Consider the following 18,739-nt stretch of genomic DNA (forward strand, 5'->3'; position numbering starts at 1 on the left):
AATGAAAAATAATTTGTCCCAATTGATTTTGAGACCAGAGTATAGACCAAATTCTTCGATTAGTTGCATTACCCTGGTTCCAGATTGTCTGGGGTTCCCCAAATCTACCAGCAGATCATCTGCATATATAGATATCCGAAACCTCCCATCTCCCAGGCCATGCAAAGCCCATAAGGAGATGATTGGTCCTCATTATTTCAGCAAGGGGTTCAACAGCCCATAAGAATAATAATGGGGACAAAGGAACAGAGGGCTCCCTTGGTGGATTCCCCTCTGGAGTGGGAAAATGAGGGATGTACAGTAGTTCACCTTCGTCATTGGTCATGCACAGCAATTTTACCCAGGACATGAAATTATGTCGAATTCAGCCTTGGTCATTCCCACCTACAGACATTTCCATTGTACAGAGTTGAAAACCTTCTCAGAGTCCAATGACATAACTGTATGAGGGCCCTGTAGTATTTTCACCTTTGACAGCATATTATAATGTCACTGAAGATTCATTCTGGTGGCCCTTAGAAATGTATTTTGAGGTATCAGCCTTAATTGTCCTTTATTCATAGGGTAGCCCCGTTTTGGGGACATAAAGGCCCTATTGCATCAAGGGGATGCAGAGATTTTTATCATAGGATACTGTACTAAATGGTGAAGGGACTTACCAATATATTTGGGGATCCTGATTAGCATACCTATCTGAGAGCCCACAACATAACTTGCCTGCAAGAAACATACATGTCAGAGCAGCTGCATCTCCAAGGATAGAAAATTGCACTGAGAGATGGCACAATCCTGTCCATTTTAATATATAGGTCAGGCAAGAGCAACAATCAGTTGCGGTTTGATTGGGATCAGCGTTTTGCTACCATAAGATTCATTGGAGCGGCCAGAAAACTAGTTAATTCAATCTTTATTTGTAATGCCCTAATAAGGTTAGAACTGGCACTTAAGGATATTAAAGAAGAGGCTAAGTTAACACCTTTGATGTACAGGGTGAAACTGTGGAACTCACAGGAGTAATACCATCATCTCGTAGTTTATTCAAATAAAATCCATAAACTCAAGCAAAACATACAGATATACAGTCTATAAGAATAAAAATTCCAGGTACAAAATACACATAACACAGATACAACTCCATATGCAATGAATACATAAACAATCACCAATATTAAAATTACATTCAGTTTAAAACTTTTTAAATTGATGCATCCACAATACGTTTTCTTCTATACCATGCCTTCCTCAGGTATCCTAAAGAGCAAAGAGAAATTCTAATGAATACTGTTATAAAAAAGAATGGATACAGATCGAAAGACTTATGGTGGAAAATGATGGCATCCGGTGAAAAAACATCAATAACTTTAGCCGTGGTAAAATTCTCAATTGTCATCCAAAAGAAACTAACATCACTTAATGAATCTTGAATCATCTTTTAAAGGAAAAGTGTTTTACTTTCATTTTGTTAATTCTGGTTAATGAAACTGTGACTAAAGGTTGTCAATTGTATAACCATAAATCACATTAAATAAAAAATAAATTTAAAAAAAGAGCAGCAGGCAACCACCACAGGTTAAGCTCGTAACAAAAATATAATTGCCAGGCGGCACTGGGTAAAGTTAGCTTCTGTTAGAAGTGGAATAATAGTTTGTTTCCTGATGTTATTATAACATAGGCAGAACAACACAAAATGTAAAAGATATTCTTTCGCAGCGCTGCAACCTGGGCAAGCCGAGGTCTGCTCATGGCCCTGCCATTTCCTTGTGTTATCTCTCAGCAGCAGGAGGTTGAAGCGCGCCCTAGTCAATGCCCATCGATCTACAGGTTTGTTGCTATGTTTCAAATAGGGCTGTATTGTATCCAATTTCGTAAGGGGCAAGTATTTCCTGTTAGATTCAAGAGAAAGCCCAATTGACTCTCGATTTGTTGAAGTTAGGGAGCGAAAGGCCCTCTTGTACATTCTACTCTCAACAGCAGATAACAATTGTGCAAGGCACTGTAGATTTGTGGCATTCACCTCTCTCAGGCACTCAAATAAATCTCAGCCATGGTATTTTGCGCTAGGAAGAACTCTGTAGCAAGTCTCTAATAATTTTGTGGCTCAGAGGGCCTCTAAGGTTTGACCAGATGTCAAGCCAGTGCAGAAAAGGCGCTTTGTGCCAATCGTCTCCATTGTGGGTGATACCCAGTTCAACATGCACCGCATATTTAGGTGCAGAGCTATGAAGCCCCTGCAACTTTTTCAAGAAGTTGTTCTCAATCACCTCGATGGGCAGTGTATTTTCATTCCCCCACAGCGCTGCCCCATAGTTGGTAGCTCCCTTAGCTTGTGCACAATACACTTCCATGATTAGATTCAAAGGTTGGCCTTGGCACATCTTCATAAATCTTGAAATGCCCCACAGCGCCTGTTTCATCGGCATACACTAATAATGGGAGTGCTTTGGTGCCCAACTGAGGGTACTCTGTGTTTGAGCTCACAAGGGTTTTATATAGGGCGTTAACGTATAAAGTAAACAAGACTGGAACGAGAACACAGCCCAGGCACACTCCCAGTACATCAAAATATCCTGTGCATTGGCCCTGTTCCCCAAAGCAGACAAGCCCTGTTGTCCTCGTGGATTATTTGTAAATCCTTTAATAACTTGGCTGGGCAGTCCATGGACCCAAGCACCCACCACATAGAAGCTCGGTCCACCTTATTGAACGCTGTACTTAGGTCCATAAACGCCAGATAAATCCTTTGACCCCTGCCAAAATTAGAGGAAGCTCCAACCAAATATAAATTAAGGGCTTGGTCTTGTGTACCTAGACAGGCCTACAGCCATATGGACTTCCAAGAGAACCTGGCTCGATAGAATCCAGTCCTCAACATGTTGCAACATGACGCAGCCAAAGACCTTGAAGGAAGTGTCCAACAATGAAATTGGCCTGTAAGTCAGAGGGCTACCAGGGACTCCCGTCTTAAAAATGGGATGGATAATTGCGCATTTCCAAGATTGTGGAAAGATGCCTGTTTCCAAAAAGGAGTTAAAACAGGCTGCCAAGAGTGGAACCCACAAATCCATTAGACCCTTTTATAAATCTGCAGCGACTGCATCTAGTCCTGGGGCTCGATTGTGTGACTGTTGGTTATCTGCCAGCTCCACCTCCTTCAGGGTCCGCCGTATCGCAGAAAATCGAGTTTCACCTGCATACCTAGTCGCTTGCCCTTGATATAGAGATGAGTAATGATCAAGCCAAGATTTGGCAGCCACATGATTTTCCCGGTATGTCTTAACTTTTTTGTATGGCGTGCCACCTGTGACAAACTCCCAACATTTCTTGGTGTCCGTTGTAGAGACAGCTAGCACCAAATCTTCCCATGCTTTGTTCTCAAGAAACTCTTTTCTGTGTTCCACAGCCCTTTTGTAGTTGGCCCTTGCATTGATAACCTCGCCCCTAGTGCAATCCATTTTTTTTAGTATCCCCATTTTTCACAACCCCTGTTCATGGACCGCTGATTAGCAAGTCTGTTCATCTGGGAACTCCCGTTCAGTGTTTGCAACGCTCCTGGTGGTTGCCATGACGTTTGTATCAACGCTACGGCCTCAGGCGACGTTCCATTCCCTGTCGGCCGTGCGTCTCTATTGTTGACATGGTCATCTTACTGGGTGCCCGATTCCGCAGCATAAAGGAGTTGGAAATCATTCGGCAAGCGCTTTTGATTAAAGTAAGTTCTGCGCTTCTATTCATATAGTTGCTTCCTCCGTTGATCCTTGCCTTGTTACCGACTGCTGTCTGGAATCTCGACTTGCCTTTTGGATTATGAAGTCATTACCTTGTTGCCGACCTCTGCTGACACCTTACCTTGCCTTTGGATCACAGTATTTCTCTTTGCTGCCTCCAACTTGTTTTGTCTAACAGCTTTTTCGTGGGATTACTGTTTGTCTACCCTTGCTGATTTATAACTCTGCAATCAATTTGCATTACAACATTGCTCAAGAACACCTTGGAATAATTCCTACCTTCCTAACAGAGCATTGAACTGTGGATGCCTTGCTGTATTCCATTGCTCCTCTGTTTTCCCTTAGAGCGCCCTCGTTCCATCCGGGTCCGCAGCTCCCTAATAAACATATTAACCTCTCTCTCCTTTCACTTTGCCTACTCCCAAGCACCAGTTTCCTGATCTACCACTCCAATCCAGGAGATCCATCGAACAACATTAATCCCAAAGACATTTTTTGCCACCTTTCTACATCTTCTTTAAAGCTCAATTTCCAGTATGTTCAGTCTAGTGTTAGTATATGTTTTCTCATTTTAACGTTTTTTTCACATTATGTTCTGAATTCTAAATCCTTCCTTCCTTTTTTGCAGCCTGGTGAATACCTGAGGGTATTTTTCCCTTCCATGTAAACCTCCGCCCTGTCCTCATAATTTTATAATGGATACATTGGTAGTTCACAGGGAAGGTCACCCTCTGAGAGAAGCCCAAATTGGGATAATCAACGGGCAACATTTAAAGAGCTTCACGCACTCCCAGATCTCCACTGCACTCCTGTTTTTTTGTGAGTATCGATTTCTGTTTTATTTCGTGCTCACGTGAGTACTGACAAAATCAGAAGCCTTGCATGGATGTGGCTGACACTCTGACCAGTCTTTTACAACTGGTTGCAGACCTACTTACCAACAAGACTACTGCTCAGTCGGACATCCATCGAAGGATGGATGCATTGCAAGAATTGGCACATCCTTCTACCCGGGACTCAGATTACCCATGTGCAGCCGTGTCTGCTCCTGCTTATCCTATATCACAACAGAACCCGGTCCCTGTCCTAATGTCCACTCAGTTTACCTTGTTCTCCCCGAAAAATTTCAAGGAGACCCAAAGACTTATCATACTTTTATTAATTAGTAAAAACTGCATTTTCTTTGTCGTCCTGCCTCATTTCCAGACTACCACCAAAGCAGCCTTTGTCCTTTCTCACTCAGGTGGTACCGCTGCAGCCTGAGCTAACCCTTTGCTGGAATCCACATGTTATATGACTGTGATTCACTCATCAACTCAATGAATCGTTTCTTTGACACACGTTATAAGACTCAGGTCACTGATTTAGAGTTTATGGAGCTAAAACAATGCACTGTGCCCTTACTCACCTATCTGGTGAAATGTAATCAGTTGGCTGCAGAAACAGGTTGGCCAGAAGAGAAGAAGGCAGCTGTCTTCTACAAAGGGTTATCAGATGAGTTAAAGACGTCATTGCCACGGTTCCTGTGGTACCTCTACGTTTTCCGGAGCTCCTCGACCTGGTACTCCAGATTGATGCACATAGGGCTGAGTGCAAAGGTGAAAAGAAATCTCCATGGGTTTCTCTTACAGCACTGGAATCTCCAAGCACTGCCTCCCTAGACAGTGAACAAATACAAATCGGTGCTGTACAAAGTCCATTGTCAGTCGCACAGAGGGAACAAAAACGTTCTGCCAATGCATGCATGTTCTGCGGCTCGGCCAACCATTTTTTGCATAACTGCCCAAAAAAGCCCCCGCAGAAACAAGGAAACGCCAAAGCTCGACCACAGTAGGAGTCCCTCAGTCGAGCATTGACCCTTTGGACTCCTTGTCTCTAACTGCCTTGTCACCTGTTCACCTATCTGTGTCTTGGTTCTGTCTACTAAGCTACATATCCAGACTCAAGCAGTTTTAGATTTGAGGGACACTGGAAACTGCATGGACATCACTGATGCATATCAAGTTGGAATTACGCCTGTACATAAATCCCTACCTGAAATGGTCAGTGCTATTGAAGGTATCGCCTTAATTTCAGGTATGGCAACCGCACAGACACCCATCGTTACGATGGCTACAAACTCTGGGCACCAGGAACAGCTATCATTCGATTTGATTGCGGCCCCCCCAATGCTAAGTCATTCTGGGCCTCCCCTGGTTACAAGAACACAACCCTTATGTAGACTGGGTTAAACGTGAGGTCACGCTTTTATCAAACCATTGCCAGGACATGGGTTTCTCTTCCCTTTCGGTTATCCCGAATTCTCCTTGTCTGGCATTTCTTCATGTTGTATCTTCTATTGGAACAGTCACTAGGATTCTGGACCCCACGGTTACGGCTCAGTATAAGGAGTATAGGGACGTATTTGATAAAGCCGGGGCCAAGCAGTTACCTCCGCATTGACCATATGATTGTCCGATAGACCTGATTCCTGGTTCCAAGATCCCCCGTTCGGGTGTATTCGCTCACTCTCAAGGAGGATAGGGTCCTGAAAGATTATCTGGAGACTGCCCTGGCTAACGGGTTTACTCGCCCTTCTAAGTCTCCTGGTGCCTCTCCTTTATTCTTCGTACCCAGGAACGAAGGTGACCTTAGGGCCTTTATCGATTATAGAGCCTTAAATGCCATCACGTTGAAGAACCAATTCCCGTTGCCACTGATTTCGGTCTTGTTGTATCATTTAGGTTCCTCCACCGTATTTACCAAACTAGAATTGAGGGGCGCCTATAATATGGTACGGATAAATAAGGGTGACAAGTGGAAGACTGTGTCCAAGACCCGGTATGGGTTATACGAATACTTTGCCATGCCCTTCGGTCTATGTAATGCACCCACCACTTTTCAGTTCTTTATGAACGACGTATTTCAAGACATGATGGACCAGTAAATAGTTATCTATCTCAATGATATCCTGAGTTATTCGAGTTCCATTGAACATGTTCAACACGTTTGTTCAGTACTACAGAGGCTGTGGGACCATCATTTATATGCCATAGTGGAAAAATGTGCAACTCATGCTACCAAAGTTGAGTTCTTGGGTTATAATATCACTGATAAGCGAGTCAAGATGAGCCAATCTAAAGTTAAGGTAGTTCTGGACTGGCCTGTTCCTAGTTCATTGATAACCTTACAGTCTTTTCTTGCCTTCGCGAACTTTTATAGAAAGTTAATTCATTCTTTCTCTAGAATCATTACTCCATTGACCAGTCTGACAAGTCCCAAGGCCCCTTTTCAGGAAGCCTTTGAACTCCTTAAACAGCTTTTACCTCTGCACCCGTCTTGCAGGACCCAACCCTATTTTGGCATTTATCGTGAAGGCAGATGCTTCCGATGTTGTGGTTGGTGCTGTGCTCTCCCAAACCTGTCCTGGTATCAGTAGGACACATCCCGTGGCCTTCTATTCACGTAAATTAACGGTTCCTGAACGGAATTATACCGTCATGGAACGTGAACTTCTGGCCATTAAGCATGCGTTTACTGAGTGGCGACATGATCTGTTGGGAGCAAGTCATAGAGTCACCGTTTTGAAAGACCACAGAAATCTGATTGCCTCGAAATCGGTGAGGTGTTCAACCGCTAGTCAAGCACAGTGGCAGTGTTTTTTCTCCCTGTTCGATTTCGTGATCACATATAGACCTGCTGATGCACTTTCGCGCCTTGGTGTACACGATTCTACACCAGGTTTCACATACTCACTCTTATTCCCCATCAAGTGGCTTGTGGCTGTACCCCTTGTCTGTCACTCAGGGTGATTGATTCAAACCTCGGTTCTCGCAAACCCCACAGCAGTGAACGACATCAGCGCACACATCATCAATGGACTGCCATATATTCAGGTTAAAATATATATCTGTGACGATAAAACATGTCTGGGTGTGAGCTCATAGCAGTTCACCCCGGGAAAGCCAAGATGCTTGAGCTACTGCGTAGATGGTCATGGTGGCCTACCATGTCTCGTGATGTTGTTGATTACATTGCATCCTGTTCTGTCTGCACTCAGTGTAAAAATCAGACACACAAACCTATGGCTCTCCTGTGCCCGATGCCCATACCTCACAAGCCATGGACTTCATTGTTGAGTTAACACCGGTCCATGACCATGATACAATTTGGTTCGTAATCGACTTTTTCTCTAAAATGGCGAATCTTGTGCCTTGTATCAGCATGCATTCCACTCCTGTGTTGGCAGATCTCTATTTGAGACAGGTTTTCCATTTCTTTGGGCTACCTTTCATCACCATCTCTCATAGGGATAAGCAATTTACATTGCATTTCTGGCGGGCATTGACTTCCTCCTTTGGCATAGAGGATCGTATCCCAGTGCCTACCATTCGCAAACTGATGGGTAAAGGGAGAAACAAACGTGACCTTGGAGCAATATCTGCATTGCCTCTGTCTGCAGTATCAGGAATTCTGGTTGGACATCCTCCATATGGCTGAATTTGCCTATAACAACTATCTCCATTCCTCTACTCGTTCCTCTCCTTTCCACGCTTTGTATTGTCTACACCCCATTCCATTCCTCTGGATGCTTGTGTACCCTCTGATAGACCTGCTGCTCATGCCTCCATTAGGGATATCGTAGCCATGCATGGTTCAGTCAGAGAACACTGAGATCAAGCACAATAGCGATCTAAGAGATACGTGGAACAACATCGCTCCCCTGCTCCTGTCTATTAAGCTGGTATGAAAGTCTGGTTATCGACCAAAAACCAAAAGATCTGTGGTAAACGTAAGCTCTCCCCTCGTTACGTCGGTCCTTATGACGTACTTCAGGTCATTAATCTTGTTGCACTACGCTTGCGGCTTCCAGATGCATCCTGTATTCCACATTTCCCTTCTCAAGCTATGCCTGCCCACCACTCGTTTGCCTGCTCGTCCGCTTCCAATTATGGTAGATGGGGATGCTGAATACAAGGTCAATACTATCCTGGACATGACGATGCAGAAGGGTAAAGGATATTATCTAGCGGACTGGAAGAACTATGGTCCTGAAGAGCGGTCCTGGGAACCAAGTGAGAACATTCATGCTCCTGGTTTAATGGCTTGTTTTCACGCTGCTAGAGGGGTGTTCTCTCCTTTGGGGGAGGATACTGTCACAACCTCCATTCCTGGACTGCTGGTTAGCAAATCAGTTAATCCGGGAGCTCCTGTTCAGTGTTTGCAACACTCCTGGTGGTTGCCATGGCGTTTGTATCAATGCTACGGCCTCAGGTGACGTTCCGTTCCCTGTTGGCCGTGCGTCTCTAGTGTTGCCATGGTAGCACGACGCTCAGCTAACGCAGCTCGCACGCGTCTACGTCATCGTCCTGGGCGTCCGATTCCGCATCATGAAGGAGTTGGAAATCATTTGGTGAGCGCTTCTGATTAAAGTAAGTTCTGCACTTCTATTCCTATAGTTGCTTCCTCCTTTGATCCTTGCCTTGTTACCGACCTCTGCCTGGAATCTCTAATTGCCTTTTGGATTACAAAGTAATTACCTTGTTACTGACCTCTGCCTGAAACCTTATCTTGCCTTTGGATCACAGTATTTCTGTTTGCTTCCTCCAACTTGTTTTGTCTAATGGCTTTGTCGTGGGATTACTCTTTGTCTACCCTTGCTGATTTATAGCTCTGCAATCAATTTGCATTACAACATTGCTCAAGAACACCTTGGAATAATTCATACCTTCCTAACAGAGAGCAGTGAACTGTAGACGCCTTGCTGTATTCCATTGCTCCTCTGTTTTCCCAAAAGCACCCTCATTCTGTCTGGGTCTGGAGCTCCTTACTGACCATATTAACCCCTCTCTCCTTTCACTTTCCCTACTACCAAGCACCAGTTTCCTGTTCTACCACTCCAATCCAGGAGATCCATCGAACAACATTAATGCCAAAGACGTTTTTGCGACCTTTCCACATCTTCTTTAAATCTCAATTCCAAGTCTGATCAAGTTAGCTCACTTTAATGTTTTTTTCACATTAAGTTCTGAATTCTAAATCCTTCCTTCCTTTTTTGCAGCCTGGTGAGTACCTGGTGGTATTTTTCCCTTCCATGTAAACCTGCGCCCGGTCCTCGTAATTTTATAACAAATAGGTTGTTAGTTCACAGGGAAGGTCGCCTCTGAGAGGAGGCACAAACTTGGCTAATCAACGGGCAACATTTAAAGATATTCACTCTCTCCCAGATCTCCACTGCACTCCTGGATTTTTTTGAGTATTGGTTTCTGTTGTATTTCGGGCTCACGCGAGTACGGGCACCATTAGATTGTTTTGTGCGTTCCTACATGGTTCCTTAAACCAGCTGACCAGCCTGCAGCCACTTTGTTTAAAGTCATGCTGGAAGGAGACAGTCAGGGCTCTCCATAGATCCTTCAACCAGGTGATAATATGGAGAGAATCTGCATCATGATCAAGGATGGACAAGATGTGCTGTAAGTTAGCTGAAACCACTTTGTGTTGGGTTGATATAGGATAACATTTTGTCCATTTAACTCTGCGTTTGCAGTGAGGATTTACTTCACACAAATCCAGCTGTGGGAAGACCACTATAGGCTGGTGGGTACGGGTCTGTCTAAGAGCCATCCACAATGGGAAATTGTCACTAAAACGTTCCTGTACAGCCCTAAAATCCAGTATTATGTGATAGTGGACGAGCCCTGAATCTTTCTAAATGTCGGCTTGCCAGGAACTATCAACAAATTAGACCTGAGCGGACTATTTCAAACAAAGGGCACTTGGGTCAGAATTTGTTAAAACCTATTAAGGTTCTCTTTATTCTTTTCTAAGAGCTACTTTCTTGTTTAAGTGCATTTACTCATCATCAAACACAATGGCCTATACCAGGATAACAAAAAAGGAACAAACAATGCAACAATTAATTTAAACGCAATACTGTCTCAATCAATACAATTCTACATTTATAATCACTAAACTTCTTGTTACATACTTCAACTGCAATGTGTGCAAACATGCCCAAATCATGCAACATGTTATAAACAAAACTCGTTGTTAAAAACAACAATCTTAATTTTGTTACATTAATCAAATGTTATATTGGGTATATAATTTGTAGAAACCCATTGTTTGAAACAGTCCGCTCAGGTCTAATTTGTTGGTAGTCTAGGTTTAGTCCAGGGGGGACCTGAGCGCTGTATGATCTGAATGACTCTGGTATCTCTTTAAGTAAAAAGAAAAAAGCTTGCCAGGAAAGTCTGGTTCCATACGTCGATTGAGGGACCGCATTCCCCATTCCATAAACCACATGCCCAATTGTAAACCTCTAGAACATACCTGATCATCCATCACCCTGTGCCTCGAGGACCTGCAAAGATGTCTGCCATACAGTACTGGTCAGACCACGTTGCCTGTTGAACCTGCTCCCTCTCCCGATTGGCTGGCTGCTCCTCTTCCACCAATCCCATCAACAAGGAGGCGGGAGCCGGCTCGAAGCACACAGAAGGCCCACAACGGGGCCCCTGTCTGCTCCCTGTCCGCTTACAGGCCGGGTCATGGGGCCAGCTCCCACCCCCTCGTTCCCACCAGGGCTGCTCCCCAAGGTCAGGTCCCTCTACTAACTCCCTCTCGCCTCTTCCCCTCCACCTTGACTCCCATTATATTGTTCCTAGCTGTCCCCCCTCTCCTGTCTGTATGTGCCTGTTTGTTTGAAAATCGTACCTAGCTGCCCCCCCTCTCCTGTCTGTATGTGCCTGTTTGCTTGAAAATCGTAAACATTTATATAATTGCCTTATAAACCCTCCTGCCCACTCTTTGGCTCTTTCCGTCCTGGCACCTCAGCAACACTGCCATCACTCTGTCCTTTCCCCTTCCTCTGCATACCACAGTTGCAATGCCTTTTTGTTTCAACTGAACCCGCCTTGCCTAAAGTCTGATTATGATGCCATTTTTGATAACGCTTTGAATTGACTTTTGACGCATGTTGGCTCACCCATCCTGAACCTTGTCGTTCTCATGCTGGACCTTTTGGATCATCACGTAATTGCAATGACTTTGAATCATATTGTGCCCATCAACGACTTTGCATCAAGGCATGCTCCTGCCGGACTCTTGCATCATATGTGTCTCATGTTTGACTCTTGTATCATGGCAGAGTGCATTCCATCTGTTGATGGATCCTTAACACAGAATTCTGCCTGCTTTGCTTCTGCTCACCTTACTCTCTGTCTCTCAGTCTTTCTTCCTTTCCCTTGCCTTACCTTACCTTCTCTCCTCTACCCCTTCCCTCTCCATAAACTATGCACTTGCACTATCAGAAATGTGGTCAGGCCTATTACGATAGTCACTGTTTGTTCCTCTCCTTGCTGCCCCCCCTCTCCCTCCTTTCCCTACCATTGACAATGTCCATGCACCATCAGAAACGTTGTCAGGCCTAGTACGATAGTCATTGATTGTTCCTTCTTCTTACTTTCTGCCCCTCCCTCCTTCCCTCAATCATTGTCAATGCTCTTGCACTATCAGAAATGGCGCCAGGCCCAGTACAATTGTATATTACTAATGCTTAATGTCTCAAGCCCTTGTAAGAATGTTATTGTATTTTCCCTTGCTCCATCCCCTGCCTTGAAGCGCTTTGAAGCACATTGTGTATAGGCGATATACAAAAAAACTATCAATCAATTTATCAATATTTGGGCGCACAATCCCATATGCGCTGTCCTCACTGGAGTCGACAAGGCCGATTGGGATCCCATTACCCATTTTCACATTAAAATCCCCTCCCAAGACCAATAACGTTTCATCCTGGGAGTCAAGAATAGTGCAATCCAGCAAGTCTTTCAGCACCCCAAGGCAGTTAACTTCAGAGGCATGGGGGCTATTATAGAAATTGACCAGCAATAATGTATCTCCCTGTTTAGATGTCATGGTGCCATAGTGAATACAAGTGGTGCTAGTTTCCTTTGCTTTAATACAATAATTCAGGGATGATTTATTCAAGATCGTCAATCTTAGATGGGTTTTAATCTAGTTGGTTGTTTTGTTTATTAAAGAGATAGTCGTCTCCTCCACCTCTTCTACTATAGCAGGAATACCAGTGATGACCCACACCAATGGGGCGGCTTCCGATGGAAGGTCGATAACTGCCTGTTTCACCCTCGGCAATGCCCTGCCTGTATGCGTTTCTAATTTATTAGAGCGATTGACATCATGCTGCTCCGAGTCCCTGGATACAGCTGCCCTTGATTCCGGCTTTCCAGCACTCTGGGCAGAGGTCAGCATGATATCCCCAGGCTTCAAGAGCATGGTGCTACCTTGGGGTTTGACCTGAGTCTCTGTGGGGGTCCAGAGGCCAAACCCCTGCAGATGACTGTTGTGCTTCGTGAAACCTCCTGTTTGACTTCCAAAAGTTCATTCTTAATCCCAATAATGAGGTTGTTTAAAATGGTCAGAGAAATATTGAGTGAGTGCACTTTGACGGCCACTAAATGATTAGAAATAGACGGAAACCTTGCAAGCGCAGAAAATGGGCAATGGGGACGGGGATGTCAGTGGACGAGTATTAGTTAAGAAAAATAAAATACATAAAATGTCATGCAAGACACATTCCAATCTCCCTGAAAAAAAAAAATAAAGTTAGGTGAATGCGGACCCTCCACGAAAGCAGCAAGATAGGGAAAGCAAAAATGTGGATAACTGTGTAGAAAAAAAATTAATAGTAAAAAGCATTAACATTTAAAAGCAGAAATAGTAGGCCAAATATCAGGGCAGAGTACAAGTCTGATCAAAACTAAGCGTCCAGGCAATGCCCAACTTGCTTGAAGGACTGTTTTATTCTGTCTCCCTCCCCCTGGGTCACTTAAAATCCAAGCGTCCAAATCTCCAAAGGTGCAAGAACTACCGGCTTGACCAATTCTATCTTGTTTCCAGTAGTTGCAGTAAACATAAATACCAAAGCAAGGTTTCGGCTGGGGAGGCACGCCCGGCAGCTTAAGAGGCACGCTAAGTCCGAGGCGCCCCCCTCCCCTCGCCGTACAGTTTCCTAATTATTTTGCTTTAGGAGACTTCCTTTCTTTCAAAACAAAAGCACGAGGTTACAGTACACCACTGTGACTGCGGCAGTAGCAGCGGTAACCACCTGCCCATGGCTCCACTTCCTAGTCATTCCGGGCGGCACAGCTCTTAGGTGTGGCTTGTTAGGACTGTAGAAGCAACGCACCCCAGTGCTGAGACATGTGACACGCAGCCTCAAATGTGTGCAGTGCGAATATAGGATGAAGGTTTAATTAAAAAAGCAGCTGTCTCTGTCTTGCAAATCACTGGTGGGTGCTCTGTGAAAATAGATTTAGTTTGAGTGTCTTACAGGTATGCATATTGGCCTAAGCACATTCGCATCACGTTACGAACTTACTGCCACAATAATGGTGACCATGCTGCCCTTTTGTTTCATTCGCCATCTTGGATGCAATGTTCAGTTCAATTCCCTGCTCATCCTGCCTTGCTCACTCTGAACGGGTGGAAGGCCGCTGCATGAACTCTCTGTTAATTACTAGCAGGAATGCACATTTTGCTGAGCACTTTGTTTGTGTTACACTGTAGAACCTTGAAGTCTCTGTGGAAGCATTGTTAATCTATAAGTTAGGTGCCTGCCTGTCTCAACAATGTTTTCTCTACTGAACTATAAATTGTAATAATGTGCAGCTGCTATGTGTTCCTCTAGAGAAAAACCCTATTCCCAGGCTTTAGAGCAGACTGACCTTAGGCTCAAGAAGCAATACAGATAAGCTGTACAGCAAATGTTACCTTGTAACAGGGAACACAATATGCTCCCATGCACTGTTTTGCCCTGCTCCCAGACAGTAAATTGTCAATAGGAGGACAGGGGGAAAATGCAGACTTGTTGCTTTAGTAACATTACCTACGTGGAAAGGTCATGAACCTGTGGACCCTATCACATGAGGGGGCTGGTCAAGTGTTTCAAATGTGATTCAAATGTGATATAATGTTTAGTATATATGTATGTGACTTCGGGGCTCTCTCCCGCCACAGTGTCTGTAAGCATGCATCGTTGGGCGCTGAGACCCCAGTCCGGGCTGAAATAAATGATATTGTAGAACCTTGTGATTGGCTATTTCCATTTCTTTGTAGTAAGCCTCATTTTGTGGTCTTTCAGATGGCGCCCGAACAGGGACCCTCCCGTTGATGTTCCATTCGTGTTGGGCAAAGACGAGGCTGTCGGATCGAGATCAGTGAGTAAGAGGGGCCCCTACCCAGGAGACGTGTTTACTCGCAGACTGCTACAGCTGATCTCTGGCCGATCGCAGCGCCGACAGGAAATCGCAGCGAGGGTTCCGGAATCGAGCCTTGTTCTGCCGCTTGGAGAAATCACCAGCCACAACGATTGTTTGATTGAACTTGTTTGGAAATCAGGTGAGCATGTTTCAGTAAGGGAACGGCCTGGTGATTTTGAATTTGATTAGTAGTATATTTGTGCATAAATATTGTTGACCAGGTAAGACTGTGATTTTAGTATGCCTGGTAAATTGTCATCCTGTTTTGAAATGTGTTGTTGCTGAGGAAGGCAATCTAAGAATTTGAAACATAGTCAACCTGCATCACCCGCGGGGTCAGCAGCGTATGACATGTATAGATCGTATGGCCTATGCGCGATTGTATTTAATGATGTTTGGCATCGACAAACCAGACATGTACCCGACCTTCAGTTGCCAGTACTGGGTTGTTTTGGGTTGGCAAGAATAGAATATTTGGAATCTGTGTTATTGCGTAATAAAGCAAGACCAGCTGCGTTTGACGCAGATAGAGATTGGAAGAAGGAAGCGAATAAGCTACTGATAAGTCGAGAGAAGCATGCACGTAGATATATGACGAATGCCGAGAAGGCTTTAGTACATGATCAGCAGAAACAGAGCCATTAGGAGCATGAATAGGGCCTTTCAATTAGACGTGCAGAAAATATATCCATCACACGATTTACATGTGTCAGATGAGTTGTTGAATAAGTTACTGAATGAGCGGAGATCTGATTCAGGAGCCGATTCAACTGCACCGCCTTCTTATGTACCTCCCCCTGCCCGGTCCAATTGTAACAGCTGCCGCTACACCCATTGTACGCACTGCACCGACATTTCCTCCACCGCCGAGCGCGCATGACTTATTTTTACTTTCTTTACCGGCTTCCTCCACTTCCACTCCCTTACCGGTGAGTGACATTGGGCCTCATTACACGGACGGCGGTAAGGGTTAACGGTCACCGTTAATGGCAACGGTGACCGTTAACCCTTACCGCCGTACTACGAGGTCCCTTTGCGGGTTGGAGGATTTAACGCCTGCTTCTTGCAGGCGTTAAAATCCAACCCGCTAAGGGACCTCGGAGCTAATTACGGCACCGCAAAATTGCGGTGGCGTAATTAGTGCCTTCCCCATTTCCATAGAGCCCTATGGGGCAGAAATGGGAATGGGGAAGGGCAATGGCGGAAAGGGGATTTACCGCCCCTCCAACTTTGGAATGGGGGGGTAAATCCCCTTTCCGCCAAGGCGGTGCCGGTATTTTACCGGCATGAGCCATGGCGCTAATAGCGCCATGGCTCACCGCCTACCGTGTAATGAGGCCCATTGAATCGAGAATAGTGACGCATATGGCCTCATCACAAGGTTGGAGGTAACCATGGCGCTATTAGCTCCATGGCTGCCTCCAAAACCCTACCGACTCCTCCCTGGTGAATGGAGCAATTACCGGTCCATTCCAAGGTTGGCAGGACCGGTAATTCCCCATTCACCAGGGCCCTTCCCCATTCCCATTTGAGCCCCCATAGAGCTCAATGGGAATGGGGAAGGCGCTAATTACGGTACCGCAAATTGCGGTACCATTATTAGCTTCAGAGTCCCTTTGCGGGTCCCGTCCTTAACGCCTGGAAAAACCAGGTGTTAAGGGAGGACCCGCAAAGGGAACTCGTAGTAGGGCGGTAAGGGATTACCAGCACCAGTGCCCTTACCGGTGCCGGTAATCCCTTACCGCCCACCTCATAATGAGGCCCATAGTATTATGTATGCAGAAAAAAAGAAGGAGATGCGTGATTGGGTTGAAACGTACATGGAGGGGGCTGATGAAATTGCTGCCGTAAGTGCAATGTCTGACCATGGGGGTATTCCTGAACAGAAAGGGCCTCATTACGAGGTTGGAGGTAACCATGGCGCTATTAGCGCCATGGCTACCTCCAAAACCTTACCGACTCCTCCCTGGTGAATGGAGCAATTACCGGCCCATTCCAAGGTTGAAGGGACTGGTAATTCCCCATTCACCAGGGCCCTTCCCCATTCCCATTTGAGCCCCGATAGGGCTCAATGGGAATGGGGAAGGCGCTAATAACTGTACCGTAAATTACAGTACCGTTATTAGCACTAAAGTCCCTTTGCGGGTCCCGTCCTTAATGCCTGCTAATAGCAGGTGTTAAGGAAGGACCCGCAAAGGGAGTTTGTAGTAGGGCGGTAAGGGATTACCGGCACCGGTGCCCTTACCAGTGCCGGTAATCCCTTACCGCCCACCTTGTAATGAGGCCCAAAGTGTTGATAGAACAAATGGGAGTGTATCTTGCTGAAATATGGAGTGATTTGACTGATTCAGTTATTCCACAAGAGTTGTGGGATTGGAATTTTTTGTCTCATTCAAGAGACACCATGGCCCTCATTACAACACCAGCGCTAAACCATGGCGCTATTAGCACCATGGTTGGTGCCGGTGTTGTAACGGGTCCGCCATGGCTCAATGGGGAATTACCACCCCATTCCAAGGTTGGTGGGATGGTAATTCCCCATTGTACCATGGCCCTTCCCCATTCTCATTTTCGCCCCATGTGGCTCTATGGGAATGGGGAAGGCGCTAAGTACGGTACCGCAAATTGCGGTACCGTACTTAGCACCAAGGTCCCTTTGCGGGTCCCTACTTTAACGGCTGGTGTAGACCAGCCGTTAAGGTCGGGTCCCGCAAAGGGACCTGGTAGTAAGGCGCTAAGTGTTTAACGGCGCAGCAGCCTTTTACGGCGCCGTTAAACACTTAGCGCCAGGGTCGTAATGAGGCCCCATGACTAAAATACGCAAGCATGTTGCGAAACTGTTTGTTTATAATAGGGAACTTGATCGCTTACACAGGGATGAATTGAATTGGGATAAGCAACACACATCGTACGTACAGAAACGATTCTTGCCTCCATTGAAACCTGTTAGTGAAGAAATGCGCATTTGCACGAGGGATGCGCTTAGATGGATTTCAGATGCCTCTATTCCCCCTATTGAAGTGCATGATACATTTAGCCAGTATACTCCGGATATGCAATGGAAGGTGTAACAAGTGATGGTTGAGTATTTACAAGATGAATGCATGAAAAGAAATTTGTGTTGTCCTGCAGACATGATGGTGATTTACAAAAGAGCATTTTTGCCTGACACCACGTTAACCTCTTTGTCACTAGATTTAGCCCAATTGCTTAATAAGAATTCAGAACTCCCTACTCTACAATTGCCTATGAGAGAGGTTCCTCCGACACTAGTCCCGAAAGTAGAGATTCCAACGGTAGGACAGGCATCTGCTACCACTATCCCAGCGCACTACCTCTCACAGTTTGTTCATGTTCCATTCTCGAGACAGGAAGTGAATATGTTTAAGCAGTCTATCCCAGACATTAGGAAGAATCCCACGGGGTTCTATAAAGAGACAGAATCAGTTTTGAATTTGTCAGTTTTCACCTAAGGGGATAGTGGGCCTCATTACACGGAAGGCGGTGAGCCATGGCGCTATTAGCGCCATGGCTCATGCCGGTAAAATACCGGCACCGCCTTGGCGGAAAGGGGATTTACTGCCCCATTCCAAGGTTGGAGGGGCGGTAAATCCCCCTTCCGCCATTGCCCTTCCCCATTCCCATTTCTGTCCCATAGGGCTCTATGGGAATGGGGAAGGCGCTAATTATGGCACCGCAATTTTGCGGTGCCATAATTAGCTCCGAGGTCCCTTAGCGGGTTGGTTTTTAACG

General features: G+C 45.4%; 1 protein-coding gene across 11 annotated transcripts in view; it reads right to left on the minus strand.

Moving 5' to 3' along the window:
* The window catches only part of TLN2 (talin 2), a 7,472,684-nt gene that overhangs the window by 1,411,960 nt on the left and 6,041,985 nt on the right, over positions 1–18,739 (minus strand). Inside the window, exon 54 of one of the 11 annotated variants that reach the window (XM_069624488.1) lies at positions 1,015–1,251. The exons of the other annotated variants lie outside the window; for them this stretch is intronic. Coding sequence (XP_069480589.1) covers positions 1,243–1,251 — 9 coding nt within the window. The 3' untranslated portion in view covers positions 1,015–1,242. Of the gene's footprint in view, positions 1–1,014; positions 1,252–18,739 lie in introns of those variants that run through there. 11 annotated transcript variants of the gene reach the window in all.

The sequence above is a fragment of the Ambystoma mexicanum genome, chromosome 11 (genome assembly GCF_040938575.1).
Source record: "Ambystoma mexicanum isolate Mex_15411 chromosome 11, UKY_AmexF1_1, whole genome shotgun sequence".
In the NCBI taxonomy this organism is placed as follows: domain Eukaryota; kingdom Metazoa; phylum Chordata; class Amphibia; order Caudata; family Ambystomatidae; genus Ambystoma; species Ambystoma mexicanum.